The sequence below is a fragment of the Gossypium arboreum genome, chromosome 1, assembly GCF_025698485.1.
Source record: "Gossypium arboreum isolate Shixiya-1 chromosome 1, ASM2569848v2, whole genome shotgun sequence".
NCBI lineage: Eukaryota > Viridiplantae > Streptophyta > Magnoliopsida > Malvales > Malvaceae > Gossypium > Gossypium arboreum.
The window spans coordinates 50,039,941-50,063,554 of record NC_069070.1 but is presented as its reverse complement, the minus strand read 5'-3'; the positions used below and the strand labels follow the sequence as shown (position 1 = coordinate 50,063,554).

The 23,614-nt window shown below is 34.0% G+C and overlaps 1 protein-coding gene, 1 long non-coding RNA gene and 1 pseudogene across 4 annotated transcripts; 1 reads left to right on the top strand and 2 right to left on the bottom strand.

The window, feature by feature from the left end:
• The first annotated feature begins 1,743 nt into the window (after positions 1-1,743).
• Positions 1,744-5,331, top strand: LOC108480307 (uncharacterized). Of its 2 annotated transcripts, XR_008283235.1 has the most exons (4): positions 1,745-2,672; positions 2,735-3,058; positions 3,820-4,031; positions 5,096-5,331. It is a non-coding gene; the product is annotated as an uncharacterized LOC108480307 (long non-coding RNA). The 2 variants fall into 2 exon arrangements; XR_008283234.1 differs by having other exon boundaries at positions 1,744-3,058.
• Positions 5,332-15,952: 10,621 nt separating this feature from the next.
• Positions 15,953-16,866, bottom strand: LOC108481409 (thaumatin-like protein 1; annotated as a pseudogene).
• Positions 16,867-17,797: 931 nt separating this feature from the next.
• Positions 17,798-21,920, bottom strand: LOC108483633 (uncharacterized). 2 transcript variants are annotated; one of them, XM_053028714.1, is made up of 7 exons: positions 21,630-21,919; positions 21,187-21,344; positions 21,052-21,122; positions 20,846-20,950; positions 20,628-20,759; positions 18,411-18,471; positions 17,798-18,051 (listed from the first exon to the last, which is right to left on the bottom strand). In XM_053028714.1, the coding sequence occupies exons 3-5, from the start codon at positions 21,094-21,096 to the stop codon at positions 20,664-20,666; spliced, it is 246 nt and encodes an 81-aa protein (XP_052884674.1). In that variant the 5' UTR covers positions 21,097-21,122; positions 21,187-21,344; positions 21,630-21,919; the 3' UTR covers positions 17,798-18,051; positions 18,411-18,471; positions 20,628-20,663. The 2 variants fall into 2 exon arrangements, with proteins under 2 accessions (XP_052884674.1, XP_017642625.1); XM_017787136.2 differs by having other exon boundaries at positions 21,052-21,344; positions 21,630-21,920.
• Between the last annotated feature and the right edge of the window lie 1,694 nt (positions 21,921-23,614).

The following is a 23,614-nucleotide window of genomic DNA, read 5'->3' as shown; positions in this document are numbered from 1 at the left end:
AGTGAGAACTTAGTATCTAATCATTTGAGTCGAATTCCCTTTTCAAAAGACGACACACCTCTTAAAGATAACTGCCCAAATGAAAGTCTTTTGTTAGCTCAGATAGTTTACCCATGGTTTGCAAATATGGTAAATTACCTCACTATAGGTATTGTTTCGTTCAACTTATCACGTTCTGAAAAGGAAAAGCTCAAAAGAGACTCATGATATTATATTTGGGATGATCCATACCTATGGAAACACTGTTCTGATCAGGTAATTCGACGATGTCTCGTAGAAACCTAGGTACAATCTATCCTTTCTTTTTGTCATTCTTATGCTTGAGAAGGGAATTTCGATCCTAAATGCACTGCACATAAGGTACTTGAGTGTGGATTGTTTTGGCCACACATATTTTGTGATGCTTATTTATTTTGCAAAACTTGCGAGAGTTGTCAAAAATTAGGGAATTTAAGTTGGAAGAGTGAGATGCCCCTAACAGTTATACATGTTTGTGAAATTTTTTATATATAGGGCATCAATTTAATGGGACCGTTTGTTTCATCATTTAATAATGTTTACATTATTCTCACTGTAGATTACGTACCTAAATGGGTAGAAGCTAAAGCTAAAGCTAAAACTGTAGTGGATTTTCTAACGAACTCTATTTTTTCCAGGTTTGGCATACCAAGAGCATTAATAAGCGATTGGGGAACTCATTTCTGCAACAAGGTAATTGATACTTTACTGAAAAAGTATGGGGTGACACAATGTGTGGCCACAGCTTATCACCCACAAACAAATGGTTTAGCGGAAGTTTTGAACCGCGAAGTAAAGTTGATTCTGGAAAAGACTGTGAAACCAAATAGGAAGGACTGGAGCTTACGTTTAAACAATGCATTATGGGCATATGGTACTACTTACAAGGGACCCATAGGAATGACCCCTTACCGAATCATATTCGGTAAATCGTGTCACCTTCCGATAGAGTTAGAACATAAGGCATTTTGGGTGTTGAAAAAATGCAACATGAAATTGGATGCCGTAGGTACTTTTCAAAAATTGGACATTCAAGAACTCGAAGAGATCCAGCGAGACGGATATGAAAACACCTAAATTTATAAAGACAAAACCAAGGCATTTCATGACCAGAAAATATCTCGCAAACAATTTTCAATTGACCAGAAAGTGTTACTTTATGATCCTATACTGAGAATTTTTTCAGGTAAGCTTCGAACCATGTGGCTTGGTCCTTTTATTATTACTTAAATATTTCCTCATGATGCGGTTGCAACTAAAAGCGAGGATTCTAGAAAAAGTTTTAAAGTTAACGGTCAAAAGTTAAAACCCTTTTACGAGAATTTTCAAATATACGTGGTAGAGGAACTATTTTTTGAAGAGCCGAACAATTAAATTTTTCAGGTTGTCGAGTTAACGACGTTAAACAAGAGCGCTTTATGGGAGGCAACCCACATTTATTTTCATTTAGTAATTTATTTTCTTTATTTAATTTAATTTTGGATTCTAGTTTAGTTTGAAAATTAAATAAAATATTATTTTAATCCATTCGATCGTGTTATTTTCTAGGAGCATGGACAACGACAGACATTTGTTAAAAGTCAGAATTAAATTGTGGCATTGGCATGTTCGTATTCGATGCATTCATCTTTATCAAACAAACAAACCCACATCCTTACCAAAATGTATAAGAGCCCAACATACCAAGCCCCAAACAAAAAGAATAAGGAAAGAAAGGGTCAGCAGGCCGATTCAAAAGAAGAAAAAAGAAAGAGGGCCAACCGGTCCAAGAAGGAAAAAGAGAAAAAAGAAGGAAAGGTAGGCCAAACAGCCAAAGAAAAGAAATAAAGAAAAAAGAAGGAAGGGCCCGACGGCTAATGAAGAAAAAGAAAGAAAAAAGAATAATAATGAAGTTTTTTTTTTCAAACCCCCGCCTTATCCTTTCTTTTTCTTTTCCCTATTTTCCTTCTTCACTCATCTTCCTCTCCAAAACCTTAACTCCCTCAAGCCGCTGCCCTTAACCCCTTGACTGCCGTCGACCTTTTCACCAACACTGTCGCCATTAGCTTCCACCTTCATCGAGAAAAAGACTACACAAACACCACCTCACACTATCAACGCACCACCATTCTCCACACCCCCCACCGTTGAACACCTCCATTTGAAGCCGTCACCGTCGTCGTCCATAGCCTCACCGCCGAGTTACACCCTCTCGCTTAAAACACCACAAAACATCACATTTTCTCACCCCAAAACAAACCACCACCTTCATCCACCCCAAAAATGCCACATTTCATCCTATAGCTGCCACCCTTAGAAGCACAAAAATTTGTAAAGATATTTCAACCACCATTCACCGCTGATCGCTACTGTCCACCGCTGCCTATTACTGGTCTCCGCCATGGGCCACCACTAAATAGTTATCCCCGATTATTTTTTAGCCCGAAAAAATCCCATGGTTCGTACTAGACACCAATCAACCGATATGTCCTGAGTTCGTTAAACCGAGGCCGAAACTGATTTTCAGCACCACTAGTCATTGAACTTGACGATGAAGTTCTAGAACCACCACCGCCAATACATGTTGCTGGAACAAATCAACATCGACAAAGAAGCCCGACACTAGTCGAGATGGAAAGTTCACACGTTTGTCCCGACAAGTCTAGCAACACAAGGTATAACATTTCGAACCCACAAACTGATTTACTGTTATTAACATTTTCTACTGGTTATTTAGACAGAGTTAGAACAACGAACCCAAGTGAATAACCTAGTCCACGGTGAACAAGGTCGGCCACTGCTCGTGCTTGACATAAACGATCACACCAGCCCAATAAAAGGTCAGAATCAACCCCAAATAGCAGTATTGAAGCTGCTGATATATTGAGCCCACCGCAAAGCCCAATTGAAAATGAATACCAGCCTCCATGTAATAATAGACGCGGTCAGCGAGGCCCAACATATACAATGCCACCAGAACAAAGACTACGAGCATTTCTAAATTTTACATCAGAACACCAAACAAGATATGAGGAAATTCAACATCGGCCAATTCCAGTCTGTAAATATCTTTTTCTCTTTACTCTTAATGCACTTAACATGAGTGAGTCGGTATTTCATTATTTTTGTTGCTATTGGTTGGACATCATATGCAAATATTTATTGTGCTGCTTACTATGAACTTGTATTTGAATTTTATGCTACATTTAATTTTAATATGTTTGCAGTTACGACTGTTGAAACCCCGGATGTAATTAAATTCAGATTTCTTGGTAATTCATTTTCCATTTCTCTTTCTGATTTTAACATAGTCATGAGTTTCTTTAACCCTGACAATGTCCAATTCGACTCATACCATAGTGCTCTTCTTAAGATACCTAATGATTTTGATAACAGTTCCGCTTACTCAGTTTTGACAAACTCAGTATCTCGGACTTACAATTCTAAGACCTCCAAAGCTTTATTAGTGCATGAACTGGCCCTAAGGCACATTTATAAGTTTCTTGCTTTTAATTATTCAAGGTGCAATGATTCTACATCCGTCTTAACTAGGACAGAGCTATTTTTCTTACGGTACATGCATTTCAGTTTTAGAGTCAATATGGGATATTGGTTTGCATGTAATTTTCATGCTGCAATTCGTACTCATTGACCTCTCATACTCGGCCCTTACATCACACACCTAGCTAAAAATATGCTTCCATCTAGAGCTGATTTTTCATCATTAAGATAAGCTTATAATATGGATCCTTTGGATGAGTATTGTTTAGATTCTATGGGTTTGCTTGCTGGCGGAGACTTCATTTTATTTTGTTCCCCCAGGTACACGAACAACTCGAAGCAATAAAGTCTTTCGACGAAGATGTGATCCAGCTACTAGAGAGCAAGAGGAGCAATCACCTTCCAACGTGGATAAATGACTTCATCGCATTGAGGCTCGCCTAGAAACAATGGAAGCCAACACCTCAAGCATCTCACCATCTTGCAAAGAGGTCACTTGCACCGCCCTCGGGCCCATTAAATATAAACAGGGAGTACACTTTCTCCACTCTTATTATTCTTTTTGCATATTGAGGGCAATGTGGGCTAAGTAGGGGGGATCATGCCATACTTTCTTTTTGCATGTGTTTTGCTAAGAATAATTTCTTAATTCATTTCAGAAGTAAACCACTAATTCTTATGTTTAGTTTATTTAAATAAGTGGGTGAATCATGAATAACTATTGCTTGCTTGATCAATGAATATTTTGTAGAATTGAAAATGTTATGCCTCAGTCAATATTTCATGAAAATTGTTGGGTTTTTTTTAACTTACCTAATGAAAATACTTGTTTTAAATAAAGTTGCTAATAGCTTAGTTAAGAGTGAAGATTAGGAAATGTGACCAAGTTGAATAACCCGGATGAGGTGTTTAGGTTGTCATCTCGTTTCATATCAAAAGGTTTGGTGACAAATCAAAGCTTGTAACACTCCGCTAACTAAGCTGCCTTGAGAAAGGAGAAATAAATTGATTAGGGACATGTGAAATTGAGTAACCAGGATAAGATGCTTGGGTTGTCATCTCGTTTCGCGTCAAAAGGTTTGATTATGTCTCGAATTCATTAAAAATAAATAATTAAATAAAAAGAACGTGTTGAGTTGAGTAATCGGGCTAAGGTGCTTGGGTTGTCATCTCATTTCGCGTCAAAAGACTTGACTACATTTGAAAAATTTTAAAAAATTTTAAATAATATAAATAATAAAAAATATATAAATAAAAGTATATATTGAGTATGATCGTTTCACATGTTTGATTAAGCCTAAATTTAGTGAAATAGTTGAATTTGACATACTGTTCTAGATTTTATAAAATGCTTATTGATTGAGCTTAACAATTGTTTATTTTTTATTCACCTAATTGTTTGCAGTATGCTTGACTACGAAAGGGGGTTTTGATTTTGAAAATGATTGATGAATTATTTTTAGTGGATATCATGCTTGAGGACAAGCATCAGCTAAGTAGGAAGAATTTGATAGCAAGATAAATTCGTATTTTTAATATAATTATTTTTTGTTAATTATCAGATAAAATGATATTAAATTTGGATTTTTCTTATCAGGAATGAAGTTGGTGTGCTGAATTCAAACTCTTACAAAAAGGGGCTAAATTGAAACAAAAAGCAAAAATGAGAGCTTAGTTGAAAGATTGAAGATACAAAGATGATTAGATAAAGATTGAAGGGTTCAAGATTTTTTTTAAAAAAAGTGATTGTATAAAGATTGAAGGATTTTTTTATATGGTTACAACTTTGTAATTGGTTTAAATTTAATCTCTAGTTCAAAATTGTTTTTAAAATTTTAAATTATTTAGTGATAACATTTAGGGAAAATCTAGCTAAATTTTAGCACTAGAACTGTGTATAAACCTAGTGACTACATCCAATTAAATACATACTTTGCCTTGGCATTTAACAAATTCCTTTTTTTTCCCCTTTTTTTTTCTCCTCTTTCATGCACCATTTACATTTTGCAAACTTCTATTCTATTTCATTTTTTACTTTAAACCCTTTTTGGGTTAATTACCTTCCAAAGCCCTTCCCCTTTCTATCACCTATAATTCCACAAATCTATTTTCAAAGCATAATTTTCTCCATGATTAACTAAACTTTTTTTAGCTTTAGCCCGAAAATTGCTCCAACAAAACAATCGTAAGATACGAACCCGCATAAAATGTAACGCCCCCACGCCCGAGACCGTCGTCGGAGTCGAGTATGAGGTGTTACTAAGCTTAATTTAACATATTTAGAACTTTGGATTATTTATTTCTACATTCACAGCTTTTAAGCTACTTGCATCACAGTCACAAGAAAAATCATATCTCGAGTTACGAAACTCAAAATCAAGATCCGTAAATTTTCCCTAAATATAGACTCATATACCTATCTACTAAAATTTTTCTAGAATTTTTGGTTGGGCCAATTAATCAGATTTATTAGTTAAAGTTACCCTGTTTGAGGACTTGGTGGTCTGACCTCTGTTTACTACTGAACCACATTTCTCTTTGTAAAAATCCATATGACTATGAGGTTTGTTTCTCCTGAAACTAGACTCAATAAGGATTCTGAGAATATAAAATACACTACCTAATTATATCTTTACAATTTATGGTGAATTTCTAAAGTTGGAGCAGGGATTCGAAACTGCTATGACCCTGTTTCACTAAAATTCAAATATCTTGTAACATATAATTCCTTTACCTGTTTCATTTGTTTCATGTGAAACTAGACATAATAAGCTTCAATTTGATATGTAGTCCATCACCAAGTTCAATTTCTATGATTTTAGTAAATTTTAAACTCGCATCGTTGTTGCTTGAGTATTACATTTATGGCAAATTTCATCCCTTTTGAGTTTTTATGCACTAAGTATCTTAATAATTTTCCTTAACATCAAATATAATCTAAACTAACTATTTTCATAATTTATCATTATCAAGCATTTCCTCAACTATTCCATCACCATACCATAAGATCATTTACACAAAAAGGTATATTGCTATACATGCCATACTTAAATTTTACAAGCCATTACCAAAAGTCTTAGGATAGTGTGGTGAGCCTTGACCTATCCCGACTTACGAGTGGCTTGTCCAAAACTACAATGAGTAAGAAGGAGGAGTAAGCATAAATGCTTAGTAAGTTCATATGTAAATAATAAGTAACATACCAAACAGTCATACCAATCAACATTAGCATGTATCACTAAAACACATATCACATTTTAATCATTTTCATCATCTTATTACCTTATCGTGGTTGTATCAATACTCAACCCGAGGGTTAAATACATACCGTCCAAAATATCCATTTCACATCACTTACCAAGACGTCTCTTTACATCTCGAATATTCCTCCATTTGAGTAGAACTTTACCCGTTGAACACATCGGAATATAATTCGGATACATGGATAACTTGCACATAAGTGCCATATATGCAATCAAGCAATCATGTAACCCGCCCATAAGCGAACTCGGACTCAACTCAACGAGTTCGGACATTCGCATCCATAAGTGAACTCGGACTCAACTCAACGAGTTCGGATGCTCAACCATCTTAGTGACATGTCACTTGTATCCTAATCTATTCCTAAGGTTCAAACGTGCTTTTTCCTCGAGCACTTATCCTTGCCGTCTTCCGTAGAATGCCGAAATCAATACTCGGTAACAATTATATTTAACAAGTAGTTCACATAATTTACATATTATTTGAAATTAACCACAAAGCATACATTTCATAATAAAATTCAGCATAACATATAATTAACATCAATAACTTAAAAATAACCATTATGCTACATTATTTACACATGAACTTACCTTGGTACCAAAATACAAAGATTTTGCAATTTAGTCCACAATCTTTTCTTTTCCTCGATTGAGGTCGATTCCACGTCTTTCTTGATCTAAAATAACACATTTAGCTTATTTAATACTCACATTATCAAATTAATCCTTAACTCAAATTTTGGAAAAATTACAATTTTACCCTAAACTTTTGCATATTTACATTTTGCCCTAGGCTCTGGATTAAACTTTATTCCTTATTCTTATGTTTTACAACACGCTGATCACTTTCTCTTCTATGGCAACATCAAATTCTCACTCTAACATGTACTTGTGACTATTAGGTATTTTCTTGATTAAGCCCTTTTACTCGTTTTTGCTTAAAATCGGGTAGTACAAGTTGTCTAACATAATTTAAAACTTCATATTCTATCATAAAACATCAAAATACACAAATTTCACCTATGGGTATTTTCCAAATATAAACCCTAGGTTAAATTATTGCTAACATAAGCTTTATCGAGTTATCGAGATCTCAAAACGTAAAATCATTAAAAGCGGGCTTGGAATCACTTACTATGGAGCTTGGAAGCTTGAAACAAACCCTAGCTATGGAGAACCCTTGAAATTTCGGCCTAATGAAGAAGATGGACAAAATTGGCTTTTAATTTTATTTTAATTCATTTTAATAACTAAATGACCAAAATACCCTTACTACTAAACTTTCCAAAAATTCCTTCCATGTCCTAATTTTGTCCATGAACTTAAAATTGGTCAAATTTCTATTTAAGACCTCCTCATTAATATTCCAAAACAATTTCATACTAAAACTTCTAGAATGCAAGTTTTGCAACTTATTCGATTTAGTCCCTACTTTCAATTTAAGCACTTTAGGCATAGAATTTCATCACGAAATTTTCACACAATCATGCAATCATATCATAAACCTCAAAATAATTATAAAATAATTATTTCTATCTTGGATTTATGGTCACGAAACCACTATTCCGATTAGGCCCTAATTCGGGATATTACATAAAAAAACCTCTCAAGGCAGTATTTTCTATCTCTCCGGTATATGTGATAGTACAAATTTGTCCCTTAAAGTTGATTTAGTTTCGATTCAAAAAGTGCACGTTGGGTTGGAGTTGTTTGGCATACAATTGGGAAGACGAATCGACCGTGCTGTGTTCGAATTCCCGCGAACAAATTGATGTGTCTAGGTGGAAAAAACTAGTTGGATTCCGTTAAGGGAGATAAAGATCAGATTTAAATAACCCACGCTATTGAAGCCATTGATTCGAGTTGGGCTTTTCAGATCGCATGGCTGTTAAAATCTTAAATTGTGAACACATGTATCACAGTTAGAAATTTGGCAAAAGTCGATTTACAGGTTGTACCGAGATCGACTACATAAGGAAAAGTTGGCATTCGGGACATTCTTGGTCGCTATAACCAACTTATTACTTGGAAGGGAAGATCTATTTCAAGGATCAATTCAATATTGGAGTACACCAAGGCTAAGGCTAAGCTTAAAAATATTTTATTTATCCACTTATTTTATTTTCTGAAATTTATTTTTGCGTTTTCAAACCTGTTTTTGTTTTATTTTATTATACTTCGTATTTCCTTATTTTATTATCTTAATCAATTTAAACCCCCTATTTTTACTTTTTTTCAACATTTGCTACGCACAGGTCGTGGGCACGACTATGACCACGACAGCGATTCTGGTCACGAAAAAAGGCAAAATTAGATAACTAGTCCCTGTGGATTCGACCTTACTGCTCTATACTACTATTTACTATTATTTTGTTGTAGGAATTTATATTTGGTGGTGTTAGAATTAAGTGACCCAAATTCTTATTTAAATAAAATACGATGGAAAATAAAATAAAAGTAAAATCCATATAGAACTAGACTTCTTTTATTTTATTTTAAAATAAGGTTTTTAAACCTTTTTAAACTTCATCTATTTTATATTGATTAGGATAAGGTGTTTCAATTCTACTACAATATGGCTTTACAAGCCTATAAATAGACATAGCCTATTCCTCTTGTATGGATTAAATTTTTTGATATAGTGAATTTTCTTTTCCTCTACCCGTGATTTTTTCCCGAAAGAGTTTCCACTTAAAATTTGTGTGTTCTTTATTTTATTTTTTTTACAAATTGGTATCAGAGCTTTCGGGTTATTCATCTCGATCACGGTAATGGCGTCTTTGAAGTATGAAATTCCGCTGTTAGATCACAAGCGTTGTGGCAAATTAAGATGCAATCAGTTCTTGTACAGATGGATCTGAAGGATGCCCTGCAAGGGATAGATAAGATGCCTTCGACATTAACAGATGAAAAGAAGAAGCGTAAGGATCGAAAGGCATTAACACAATTACATCTACATTTGTCCAATGAAATTTTGCAGGATGTGATGAAAGAGAAGACTATCGCTGCATTATGGAAGAGGCTAGAACAAATATGTATGTCGAAAACTCTAACAAGCAAGTTGCATATGAAGCAGCGTCTTTATGCTCATCGTTTGGAGGAAGGTGCGTCTGTACATGAACACTTAACAGTGTTTAAAAAAATTCTCTCAAACTTGGAGGCCATGGAGGTTCAGTATGATAAGGAAGATCTAGGGTTGATTCTACTTTGTTCGTTGCCCCCGTCTTATTTAACCTTTAGAGACACAATTTTATATAGCCGCGAGTCTCTCACAGTTGATGAGGTTTATGATTCTTTAACCTCGTATGATAAGATGAAGCATATTGTGGTTAAACCCGACTCTCAGGGAGAGGGTCTCATTGTTCGTGGGAGACAAGATCGGAATGCTGATGATGATCGTGGTAGGACACAGGAACGGAATTCTCGTGGTAAATCTAAAGGTAGATCGAAGTCTTCAAACAGAGGTAAAACTTGTAACTTCTGCAAGAAGAAAGGGCATATTAAATCTGAGTACTATAAGCTACAAAATAAGATTAAAAGGGAGGCTGCGAATTAAAAGGGAAAACAACCAGAAAATTCTGGTGAAGCTAATGTTGTAGAAGATTACAGCGATGGTAAACTTCTAGTTGCTTCTATCAATGATTCTAAAGTAAGCGAGGAATGGATACTTGATTCAGGCTGCACCTTCCACATGAGTCCCAATCGGGATTGGTTTACTGACTTATGAAACGATTATGCGAAGGTGTTGTTTTGATGGGAAATAATGCTTCGTGTAAAATGGCAGGTGTTGGAACAGTTAAAGTTAAGATGTTTGATGGAGTTGTCAGAACACTTAGTGAGGTACGACATGTTCCAGAATTGAAGAGAAATTTAATTTTGTTGAGTACTCTTGATTCTAAAGGGTGCAGATATACAGCTGAAAAGTGGGATTTTAAAGATTTCCAAAGGTTCCCTTATTGTGATGAAAGGGCAAAGAAAAACTTCCAACTTATATATTTTGCAGGGTTCTACTGTTACTGGTGATGCAGCTGTCGCTTCCTCTTCCTTGTCAGATGATGATATTACTAAACTTTGGCATATGCGCCTAGGGCATATGAGCGAGAATGGCATGGTAGAATTGAGTAAAAGAGGACTTCTTGATGGGCAAGGAATTTGCAAACTAAATTTCTGTGAGCACTTTGTTTTTGGGAAGCAAAAGAGAGTTCGATTCACTAGAGGAATCCATAACACGAAGGGAATATTGGAGTATATTCATTCTGATCTGTGGAGGCCATCCAGAGTACCTTCGAGAGGTGGAGCTAATTATATGCTAACCTTTATTGATGATTTTTCCAAAAAATTTTGGACGTTTTTCCTGAAGTAGAAAAGCGATGTGTTTTCCGCATTTAAGTTTTGGAAAATTATGATTGAAAAACAGACGGGAAAATAGATAAAATACCTCCGCACAGACAATGGCTTAGAGTTCTGTTCTGATGAGTTTAATAGATTATGCAAGTCATAAGGGATCATGAGACACTTGACAGTTCGTCATACTCCACAGCAAAACGGCGTTGCAGAACGAATAAACAGAACGATCATGGAGAAGGTTCGATGTATGTTGTCAAATGCCAACTTATCGAAGTCATTTTGGGCAGAAGCAGCCTCTACTGTATGTTTTTTAATCAACCAATCTCCATCTGTTGCCATTGAGAAAAAGACTTCACAAGAGGTATGGTCTGGTAATCCTGCTAATTATTCTGATTTAAAGATTTTTGGGTGTCCTGCGTATACTCATGTTAATAATGGAAAATTGGAACCGAGATCCATTAAATGCGTTTTTCTTGGTTATAAAGCTAGTGTAAAAGGGTATAAGTTATGATGTCCTGAAAATAGAAAAGTTGTGATTAGCAGAGATGTTGTTTTTGATGAAACTGCTATGCTACCTAACTTATCTCTTAAAGACTCTTCTAATAAAGAAAATCAAAAGCAGGTGGAGCATCAGATTAATACAGAGTCAACTCCTCAAGCCAGAACAAAATTTGAGAATAGAGTTGCTTCTTTACCACAATACTTTATCGCCAAAAACAGAACTAGAAGAGAAATTAAAGCTCCAAAGAAGTATGCTGAGGCGGATCTAGTTGCTTATGCTTTAAATGTGGTTAAAGATATTGATGTGAATCAAGAGCCATCTAATTATTCTGAGGCGGTTAGTTGTGAAGACTCACAAAAGTGGATGTTTGCTATGCAAGAAGAGATGAAATCACTCCACAAAAACAAAACATGGGACCTTGTGAAACTTCCTAAAGGTAAAAAGGCTGTTCATTGTAAATGGGTGTTTAAAAAGAAAGAAGGGACTCCAGGAGTTGAAGAACTTAGATATAAAGCAAGGCTTGTTGCAAAGGGTTATAGTCAAATTCCAAGAGTGGACTTCACAGATATGTTCTCTCCAGTTGTTAAGCATAGTTCGATTCGAGCTTTGCTTGGATTGTGGCCATGCATGATTTGGAGCTTGAGCAGTTAGATGTAAAAACTGCATTTCTACATGGAGAACTTGAGGAGGATATTTACATGCAAAAACCAGAAGGTTTTATAGTCTCAGAAAAAGAGGATTATGTTTGCTTGCTGAAAAAGTCCCTTTGCAATTTGAAACTGTCACCAAGATAGTGGTACAAGAGGTTTGATTCCTTTATGACTTCTCATGATTTCAAAAGAAGTAGTTTTGACAGTTGTGTTTACTTTAAGAAAAACAGTGATGGTTCTTTTGTGTATCTACTTCTTTATGTTGATGACATGTTGATAGCAGCAAAAGATAAATGAGAGATAAGAAATGTCAAAACCCAACTAAGTAAAGAATTTGAGATGAAAGATTTAGGACCAGCAAAGAAGATACTTGGAATGGAGATTCTCAGAGATAGAAAAATAAGTAAATTGTACCTAAGTCAGAAGGGGTACATTGAGAAAGTTCTTTGCAGGTTCAATATGCAGAGTGCTAAGTCTGTTAGTACTCCTTTAGCAGCCAATTTCAGACTTTCATCAGTTTTGTCTCCACAATCAGATGATGAGATTGAGTACATGTCACATGTTCCATAATCTAGTGCAGTAGGATCTCTCATGTATGCTATGGTTTGTTCACGTCTAGATTTATCATATGCAGTCAGTGCAGTTAGCAGATACATGGCGAATCCCGGTAAAGAACACTGGAAAGCATTTCAGTGGATTCTAAGATACTTACGATGTACTACTGATGTTTGCTTACAGTTTGGAAGAACTAGAGATGGAGTCATAGGGTATGTTGATGCTGATTTTGCTAGAGACCTTGATAAAAGAAGATCTCTCACAGGTTATGTCTTTACAATCGGAGGTTGTGCAATCAGTTAGAAAGCCACTTTGCAGTCTACAGTTGCTTTGTCTACCACTGAAGCTGAGTACATGGCGATTACTGAGGCTTGTAAAGAAGCTATTTGGCTGAAGGGACTCTTTAGTGAACTCAATGAAGACCTTCAAATCAGCACAGTATTTTGTGACAGTCAGAGTGCCATCTTTCTTACAAAAGATCAAATGTTTCATGAGAGAACAAAACACATTAATGTTCGGTATCATTTTGTTCGTGATATTATTGCTCGTGGTGATATTGTTGTGAGCAAAATTAGCACTCATGAAAATCCTGCAGATATGATGACTAAGTCACTTCCTATAACCAAGTTTGAGCATTGCTTAGACTTAGTTGGTGTTCATTGTTGAAGTTAAACCCTTAAGGGTTTTATGGAAGAGGTGGAGAACTTGTTTATTAAAAGTTCGCAATGAAGAACTTGTTCTTTGAGAATTTGTGTCAAGGTGAAGATTGTTAGAATTAAGTGACCCAAATTCTTATTTAAATAAAATACGATGGAAAATAAAAAGAAAGTAAAATCCATATAGAACTAGACTTCTTTTATTTTATTTTAGAATAAGGTTTTTAAACCTTGTTAAACTTCATCTATTTTATATTGATTAGGATAAGGTGTTTCAATCCTATTAGAATATGGCTTTACAAGCCTATAAATAGACATAGTCTATTCTTATTGTATGGATTTAATTTTTCGACATAGTGAATTTTCTTCTCCTCTACCCGTGGTTTTTTCCCGAAAGGATTTCCACGTAAAATTTGTGTATTCTTTATTTTATTTTTTATTTTTTTACAGGTGGTTTCAACCCCCATCAAAGATCTATTATCAAGGACCAATTCGAAACCAAAGCAAAAATCGAGCCTAAAGCTAGAATTTCATCACATCGATTTATTCAATCAATTTTGTTTCTTTTTATTTTACTGCTATTTCTATTTTAATTATTTCTATTATTTTTAAATCAAACTTAATTCTTTTTTTTTATTTTCACATAGATCGTCACACGTTGTGGGCACAATAGCTGCCTGACACACAATTTGGTTTATATCAAATGGCAATTTGGTTTATCCAAGTCTCTGTGAGATCGACCTTACTTCTTACATTGCTATTTTTATACTATTTAGGTTTAAGAATATTATTTTAATGAATTCAAAACCCATCAGATGTTAATGCAATAATTTGTGATGCCTGCAAATATTCAGAGACGATGGCAGAACTTCACATAAATTTGTTGAATGATAAGATACAAACCGCATTTTTATCTACCCTGAATCACTGATAGGGGTGAGCGTTCGATCAAATCGAGTGAAAAAATTTTGAGTTAATTGAGTTGACGAGTTTTATTTTATCATCCTAACTCAATTTGAAATTTTTTTAAGACGAGTTGAGTAAAATGAAATTCAAGTCTAGTCGAATCGAATCACGTGAAACTGTTCGAATTGAATTAAAAAATTAAACATGTCAAATTAAATCTTGTTATAGTATAACTAATTTCATGTATATTTAAAACTTTTTCAAAGCAAAATAAGAAGAAAAAAATAGGATACTTTAATAAACTTAAATCATTAATTAACTTATTTAGATTCCAAAATTATTATTTTAGAAAATATTTAAAATTTTAACTTTCTTTATATATCCTTTAGGAATTGTTTAATTTTTATAATTTTTAAAAATATAAATTTTGGAACTTTTATAAATATTTTGAATTTTAAAATTTATTTTGAATTATTTTGTAATTTTTGTTGAGAGATGCCTATTTGCTCATTTTCAAAATTTATAGGGATAAAATGGTATTTACACCAATTTGTTATTCAAATTATAAAATTCAACTCAACTAGAACTCCAATTACTTATTCAAGTTGACTCAAAAAATCAAATAACTCAATTCGATTAACTCAAAATTTAAATTTTTTCGATTTTTTTTTATCGAATCAAGTTTTACTCACTCTTAATCATTGCCGGAAAATATATCTACTAGCTAAACTAGCTCTGATGAAGTTGATTATTGTTTCCAATCTTAATCAAACTAGAGAAAATCATGCAATTGCATTGATAATTCAATTTTTATATGTTCTTTTTAGAGTTCTTAAATTTTTATAATTTTTAAAATATTTTTAATTTTTCATTCATCCAAAATGAATCTAAACAATCATTGGTACATATTCATTCTATACACAGATTTTTTTAAGAAAAATTAAAATTAAAATTTATTTTTAATAATATGGCAGTTTTTGTGACTTATGCGACCATGTCATCAAGATTAATTATCAATTTGGTCACAGTTTGTTAACAAAAAATCAATTGATTTTTTAATCACTAAAAATTTAATTGGGTACAAATTTTTTATTATAAAAGCCAATTAAATTTTTTTTATTTTTTAATTATGGCTTTTTTTTACGAGCCTAAAGGAAACCCTTCCATTGGAAGCTGTTTTCACCCACTAAAGATCAATGTTACAGTGAAAATGAAAAGCAGTGATGCGGTGAAGTAATTTCACCATTGTCATCCAAAAGCTATTGTCATCCAAAAGTTTTATCAATGAGAAAGAATAAAAGAGAATGTACTCTAAAGGGAACCTTAGAAGGCCTGAGAAAAAAAAACCCATGATATCGCTCAGATGGATGCACCACAGTCAACATCACCCGGCTTGCCCCTAACCTGCCGTCCACGTTAATTTTCAGGCAGCCAAGTGGAGGAGACCAAAACAATATATCTCTTGACTGTCTTACATAATCTAGAAAGTAGCATCCTTTTATTATCAAACCTGATAGCATTGCGTGTGAGCTATATAACTATATAGCACCGAAAACGTTTTTTAAAAATAATCAACATATAATACATTCTTAAAAAACATTATAATCAATCAATCAATTACAATCTCATAAAAAATCTATGAAAGATGAACCAGAAATTAATATGAAGAAAGAAAACTCAAGGACAGTAAGTTACAAGATAATTTGCTCCGCCAGTGCAGGTAAACGTACTAGTTTTATCATCATAAGCATAACTATAAGCCTGAGGACATTGACTCTTAAAAATCTTTGAATATTTCATCGGCTGGCACGTTGCCGGGGAATTATAAGCACCGGTGCAGCAATATGCTGCTGCTTAAACGCCAAACACGCGCTCTTGCAGGCGATAACACCTCCTCCCAATCCCTTAATAACTTGCAATTCCGAGGGACAAACTGTGTTGACATCGGCAGCGCAACTCGTGGTGTTGCAACCTAATGATCTGCCATGTGAGGTGACCGAAAGTGGCAAGTCAAAGCCATCGACGAGGCTAATATCATAAAAATCTTTTCCATTGTTTGGTGCCAAGGTGAACTCTATCAAAGATGCTGGTGGGATTGCACCACCGCCATTGCATGTAATCTGACCAGAACCACAATCGGCGGTGGCACATTGGAACTTACCGTCAGTAGTGACGCAATGAGTTCGACCCCAAAAACGGCCGGACCATGGCGGTGGAATGTTTAAGTTCAGTGAAGCTTGTGAGGCTAACTCGAAACCGGTTGAGGATAATTGAGGACCTGCACCTGTTAGAATTCCAGGCCACACTGTGTAAGGGCAAATGTTTTTAAACGTGAATGTAGATGATTGAGCCTCTGCAATAAAAATTAAAAATTTTAAAAACAGAAAATTCAAACAAAATTTAAGTATCGAAGGAAAAAGAAGAGGAAATTATTTACCATTGAAGAAGAAAATGGCAAGGGAAAGGGCAAAGATAACTTGAACCTCCATCAGTAACCCTTTTTTTTCCCTTTGAATTTCCTTTATTGAGTTTAGAGAATGGCATGCATTCATATGCCAAGTTTCAAAAACTAGGGAAATTTACATTGAAAGCAGATTATGTTTTTGCATGTCAATAACAATATTGATTAATTAATGCTGAATTCTCTTTTGAGTTACTGCCCCTCAAGAACCAACAAATATTAACAGTTTGGGTTCATACAGAGAAAAAGTCTTGGCATCACTACAACAAAATAGACTATTAGCGGCTTTTCTTAGGCCTATAACGGCGCTTATAAGCGCCGATAAAACTAATTGCAGCATTCTGATAAGCGCTGCAAAAAACGTCACTATAGCTAACGCAGTAAAATTTTACCGCATCTATATAGAAAAACGTTGCTATAGAACATGACCTTTAGTGGTGTTTTTACTGTAAATATCACTATAGAACATGACTTTTAGCGGCATTTTTCCCACTAACACTGCTAAAAACATGACCTTTAACGGCATTTTTCTACAAATGCTTCTATAGAACAAGACCTTTAGCGGCATTTTCCCACAAACGCTGCTATAGAACAAGACATTTAGCAACACTTTTCTCATAAACACCGTTATAGAACATGACCTTTAATGTGCTCTCCCACGAGCGCAACTATAGAATACGACCTTTAGCGACACTTTTTCAGCCTCTATAAAATAGACCTTTAGCGACACTTTTTTTAAAAATCACGCTGTTAAAAAATATAACCTTCAATAATATTTATTTCTATGATAAATATTATATTATGTTTTTTTTAAATTTAAACTTTAAACTATATACTTTTAAAGGATAAAAATATTAATTAAATTAAATTTTTATTAAAATTTTAACTTTAAAACTAAATATAAAAATTAATAAATTTAGAATTTAGAATTTAAATATTATGTTTAAATAAATGAGCAATCAACCTCAAAGCTTATCTGATTTATATTAAATCGGCCAATTAAAATAAAAGAAGCTACAAAACATCTAATAATTGTTAAAGAAGCTAGTACACAAGGTAGCTACAAAACCCTGTTTCAATAACACCAAATTCAAATCCCGACTAAGATAAACGACCATGGAATGCAACATTAAATAACATTCCACTTGAAGAAGTGCTAAGCCTTGGCTTTTCCAGCTTGAAGAGATTGAATCCTCTGCTACACCTTCAATATCTAAAGGATGCAAAACCAAATGATCAAATAAACCAACAATGGTAAACAACAGAGATGTTAAAAATAAAAAATATATATAGCCATTAAGGCTCAAAAAAAAAAAAACAAACAATTATGTGCAGCTTTAGTAACAGGTTGAACCATACTAACAAACAATCTCAATCATAGCTCTTCCATGTGTCACAAATAGGCATTCTTTCTAATGATTGTCTAAACTATTCAATTGTTTAACAAGGAACAATAGTATTAATTTGCAAAAAGCAGAACAGAAACATTCTGCACTACTGTTGTTTAACGTTATATAGAAATGTCTTATATAGCATAAAAGAGAACTAAGGCACATAAAAGAGAACACCAACCGCTTCTCTCTTGCTGTGTTGTTTCTCTTCCAAATCTTGAAGAGATGAATCAAGCCGCTTCCTGAGGGCAAAGAAACAAAGTTCTAAAGTTATACATATGATAGTTACAATGTCGCATAAGACATTTCAAAAAATTTTGGTGTCATTTCTTAAAGTAAAAGACTTCTAGTTCCTATTTAGAATGATTTCATAATGAAACAGGATAAAGGTAGCAAACTATAAATCCCAACTTTTTCTTGCCCAACAAAGAAGACAAAATGAGTTCTCAAAACTTAAAATTCAGATAGAATGAATATGATCAAAGCTAATATAATATAGCAGTCTAGTACCACGATAATAAAAAATATGGAGCACAATAAGAATATTCAATTGCAAAGCCAAATGAATACAATTAAAACATAAAATGCCAAACATCAAAGAGACTAAGGCCAATATGCATGCCCTTAGTTCTTTCTTTCCTAAAACTTATGTTGCTATTAATTTAAATCAAAACAGTTTGCATCTCATATCAGTTCTACCCACCAAAGCAGTTAATGGAAAATAGTCAAAAAGGTCGGTAAAGATCTTCTAAACATTAGCATTTCCATATCTGTAACCAAGCATTGTAAAAAGTATTATCACGGATTTGCAAGAGAAAGAAGCAACATTTATCCCATCTTTTGCTCTCCAATTGACTTATGTTATAGGATAAGTTGATTTTTGCTCCCATAAACTTTTTCTTTAAATCCTTCAGTCCTTCGCTCCCCAATACCCAGTTCAAATTCATTTTCCTTTTTCCTCTCTTTAGTACCAAAAGTTCAAATCTTTGAATTGATATAACATACACTTTTTTTCCATGCACTCCATTTTAAGCATCAGTCATGGTCTTACAAACTCTATTAATGGTATGATCCAATCCCTTCTCTTCATACTAATGGGTAAAAGACATGAAGATTCTTCATTTTCTGCTTTCTGGTAACCATTATTTCACATATAATCTTAGAGCAGCAACTAACTAAAAACCAGTTTCTGTATGTTTTTCTATGAAATTTGTTCAAAATAATCCATAATCTTGGTTTTCATTCAATTATGTTTGTTTCATGACCGTGTTTTGTCGATGTTTATACACTCATCTTTTCTTGGGTAGTCTGCAAACCTTAAGCAAGAAAAGAACCAGGGGGACTATTGAAACAGTGTAATAAAGGATCAAACCATGCCAGAAGCAATCAAATGCCTTTTTCATGAACATCTGGATTCAGTTTTTGATTCTGAGAAGAAAATGAGGCACTTTGTCAAAGATTTCAACAGCAGAAAAAGCCTTATAACATATCACAGCAGCCCCAAGTACAAAGAACAATATAGCACCTATGTTAAGGACTTTAAGAATCAGAAGCAAACATAAATTGACAGAAAAAGGAAAAAGCTTGAATTAATGGAGTTCATACTTGTATTTAGTACTTAGAAACACAGAACTAGCTCTGCTATTGGGATCGAACTTCAAGCTTTTCTTAGTTACACTTTTTCAGTTTTGCTGTTAAATTATTTTGATTTTTAAGAGAATTTGCAGATAAGAAGACTGTAGCTAGTGAGGAAAACTTGCTGTTTAATACTAGATAAAGCTAATTCAAACACATTGATTCCATCACTGTTAAACAAAGCCCTATTGCTTGGGACACTCACATCAAACTAGCAGGATCAGAGTTTTATATACAGAAAACTAGCAAGATTTGGTCATATTTCTTCCTCTTTTTTGTTTCATTAATAAACCCTTTATTCTATCACTAATGATAAAAATCATTGTTTTGGCAACCTAGTCTTCCTCCATTTGCTTGATCGCCCATTACCTCGTACAGAAAACAAGTGGTTCGAGCTTTTGAGGTGTGAACGTAGATGAGAGGAGACTAGTAAGGGAAGTATTTAGAGAAAACATAATACTAGCAAAGATTTCAGTTTAAACACAATGGCAACTACCTTAAAGGTTTCTATTGTCATCCGAGAGGATCACCATTAGAGGTCAAACATTTAAAAAACTTCAGGTTATGATAATTGAGCTCGATGCGGAAGAATAAAGTAAAGGGAATTGTTATTTAAGATTTTCAGCAGTCCAAGTACATAGGTCTACAATTAAAGTTTCTTTATGTAAAATCAAGAAGGAACCATAACCTTTGTTCATCATATATCATTCTCAAGTAGGCAACGGAAACAACTAAACAATTTTTTGTAGCACCAAGCAAATACCTGTGGCCCAACCAACCAGAGCATTGTAAAACAGATTCATGAATCGCTTTCAGCAGTTTCCTTCCTTAACGCCTGAAGTCTTTCTTTCAGTTTCTTACTCTGTTCAAAATTGGCCTTCCTCTTCAAAGCTTTCTGCCAAATAAAAACATCATGTTTCAAACAGAGTCACGACAATGAAACTAGAAACTGAATTACCCCTAGAGCTGAGAAAAACTCACTTCCTGTCGGAAACAGCGATCGAGCTTTATCTTTAATTCTGTACATTCACCGAAGAATTTAGCTATTGGATGCTCTAAATGACACTTTTGGAACTCCTCGATGATCTGCCAAAAGATAAAGTCATATGATTAATTTAACAAGAACCAAACTTTCCTTCCAATCCAACAGCTAAAATTATTAGATTCAACACCAAGTTCGTACTTACTTCAGCACACATTGGATGCCTGTGTAAAGTCAGAGGAGGGTGCATTTTTCCAGCAGAATATATTCAACGATCTGTATTATGAAATTTAAACAAGCAACAGATTTCAAATGAACCTATTAATAAATTTGCAGAAACCTCAGGGTGTGAGACGGCGGCGACGAGCTTGCTGCTTGCGAGCTGCGCAACTGACTACCGATTGCACTGCTTGCGAGTTGCGCCACTGACTACCGATTGCAAGGGCTGAGTTGAGCGACGGAAAGAGGCTGTGAGGGGTGGGTTGTAGCGGCCGCCGGCTGAGAACCGACGAAGTGGCATCCGCATTTGCAGCCGAAGCCATTGCATGTCAAAAGGCAGTAGAAATGGGGTCAGAAATGAGGTGGGAAGATGTTCTTGTGGCTATAGTTAAGAAATGTAAAGCAAAAATCCAGGACAAATCGGTTATCGGAGCATATATCCACAACATTAAGCAAGTCACAGGCAGATTTCGAACAGTTAGATTCACATATGTGCCTCAAACGGCTAATGGTTTAGCACACACAAACGCAAAAGAGGCGTTAAGAAGAAGGGAATTGTCTTACCTGGTGCGCAAGGTTCCGGTATATGTTGAACGAGCGCTGGAAGTTGATTGGGAGAGGGAACCGGATTGAAATCTTCGATGAACAAAAGGAGAGTTGAGGAGAGGTTTTGTTGAAATGGCTTTTGGAAGAGCTCCTCTCCGACTTCTGGAACCGTCAGACGCAGGAAATGATGATATTTGGGGACCGGTGATTTGAAGCAAATTGATTGGGCAAGTTAGTCGGTGCCTTTGCTTTCTAATTATGCTGTTTTATCCGTTTATCTTGTTGGCCATTTGGATTTGGTCCTTTTCTTGGTTTTGTTTGATTTGGACCATATTTGTAGTCTGTAGGTTTTATGCTTTGGTTTTATTAATAAATAGCCCAATAAGATTTATTTTAAAAAAAAATTACATTAAACTTTGACATGTAGAATCTAAATGAATAAATCATATAAATAATTATAAAAATATATAAAATTATTTTAGTTTTTATGAATTCCTTCCTTTATATATTAAATTAAATCAAATATGCTATATAAAAATCTTTGAAGTTTAACTGTCTTCTTTTGTTTTATGTCAGTGTAAAAAGTAAAAGTAGAAACAATTTAAGGAAATATTTTATCATATATGCCTGAATCAATAAAAATATTTTATTTAGCACTTACTTTATAAATTATATCTTTGCACAAATGATGAATAAAGGAAAATAAAAAGCAAAGTTATGAATTGTTAGTTATATTATGGTATAAATATTTTTATTTTTTATTTTTTTGTATTCCATACTTTTGCTAATTTTTAAATTTGCACTATTTTACATTTATTTTACTTAGATTTTGACAATGAAAAGAGATATAACATTAAAAGATCTACAATTAAATTTTTATCTTTAATTTAATAGATTTATGTAACATTATTTTTAAAAAATTTTATTGTAATTATTTTTTATTTTATAAATTAGGATTTTTTGGTATTGGTGTAACATAAAACTTAGTTTTCTTAATAAGATTGTTGAAGAAGGTTCTATGAGAAGTATAAATTAATCGTGAGGATTTTTACAAGGTAGAGTTGGAAAATTATATGATTGTTAAAAGTTATAATTTCTTTTTGTTGTAATTAGGGTATCTAGTATAAATAGTAGTGATTAATTCTTTCGTCATGGGTACTTTTCAAAGAGGTGCATGATTGGTCATGAGATGTGCTTCATTCCTATAAATAGGGATCAAACCTCTAACCATATGATTAGATAATTAGGTGAGCAACCATCACACTACGCCTCATGGTTAAAAATTATAATTCATTTGATATTAAGTATTGTAGGTATGCCAAAACAATTTTGTAATATTTAAATATTAATTAATTTTTTTGGGTAAAAGTTCTTTTAACGATTTTTTATAAAGGTTATATTTAAATTTTTGTTAGATTTTATTAAAATTTTGTATTGATTTTTTAATGGTTTGATTTTTTTTAAAGAATGTGCTTCGGTTTTTTAAACTATAACAAATTCCAAAGAATAAACAGAGTATGCATTCCTGGCACGTTTCTGTCTGCTGTTCTAGCAAGTTTTCGTTCCTATTACGGCTTTGTTTAGGTTTTTTTATTTAGTTTAGTGATTGCGGCATTTGTGGGGTGCATTGTTACAATTTTTTCTGGTTTTTATTGTTTTGACGGCGGTTATCAAGTGATGGAGAGGGATTTGGCTAATTTGACTATGGATGATGAGGAGGATGACATTTTGCAGGTACAAAAGGATCATGTTTCTGTCGTAGAAGAGTATGAATTTTGTCTAGTAGGCTGTTTCTTAACAGCAAGTGTTATCATTTTCTGGCGATAAGAAGCACGATGGCAAATTTATGGCATCCTATTAGAGGGGTCCAGATCTCAAATATGGGGAAGAAAAGATTTCTATTTAAGTCTTTTCATAAAATGGACTTAGAGAGAATCTTAAATGGGTACCATTGGACGTTTTGGTGATACACTGCTTGGTGGAGGGAAAGAATCCTTTGAAGG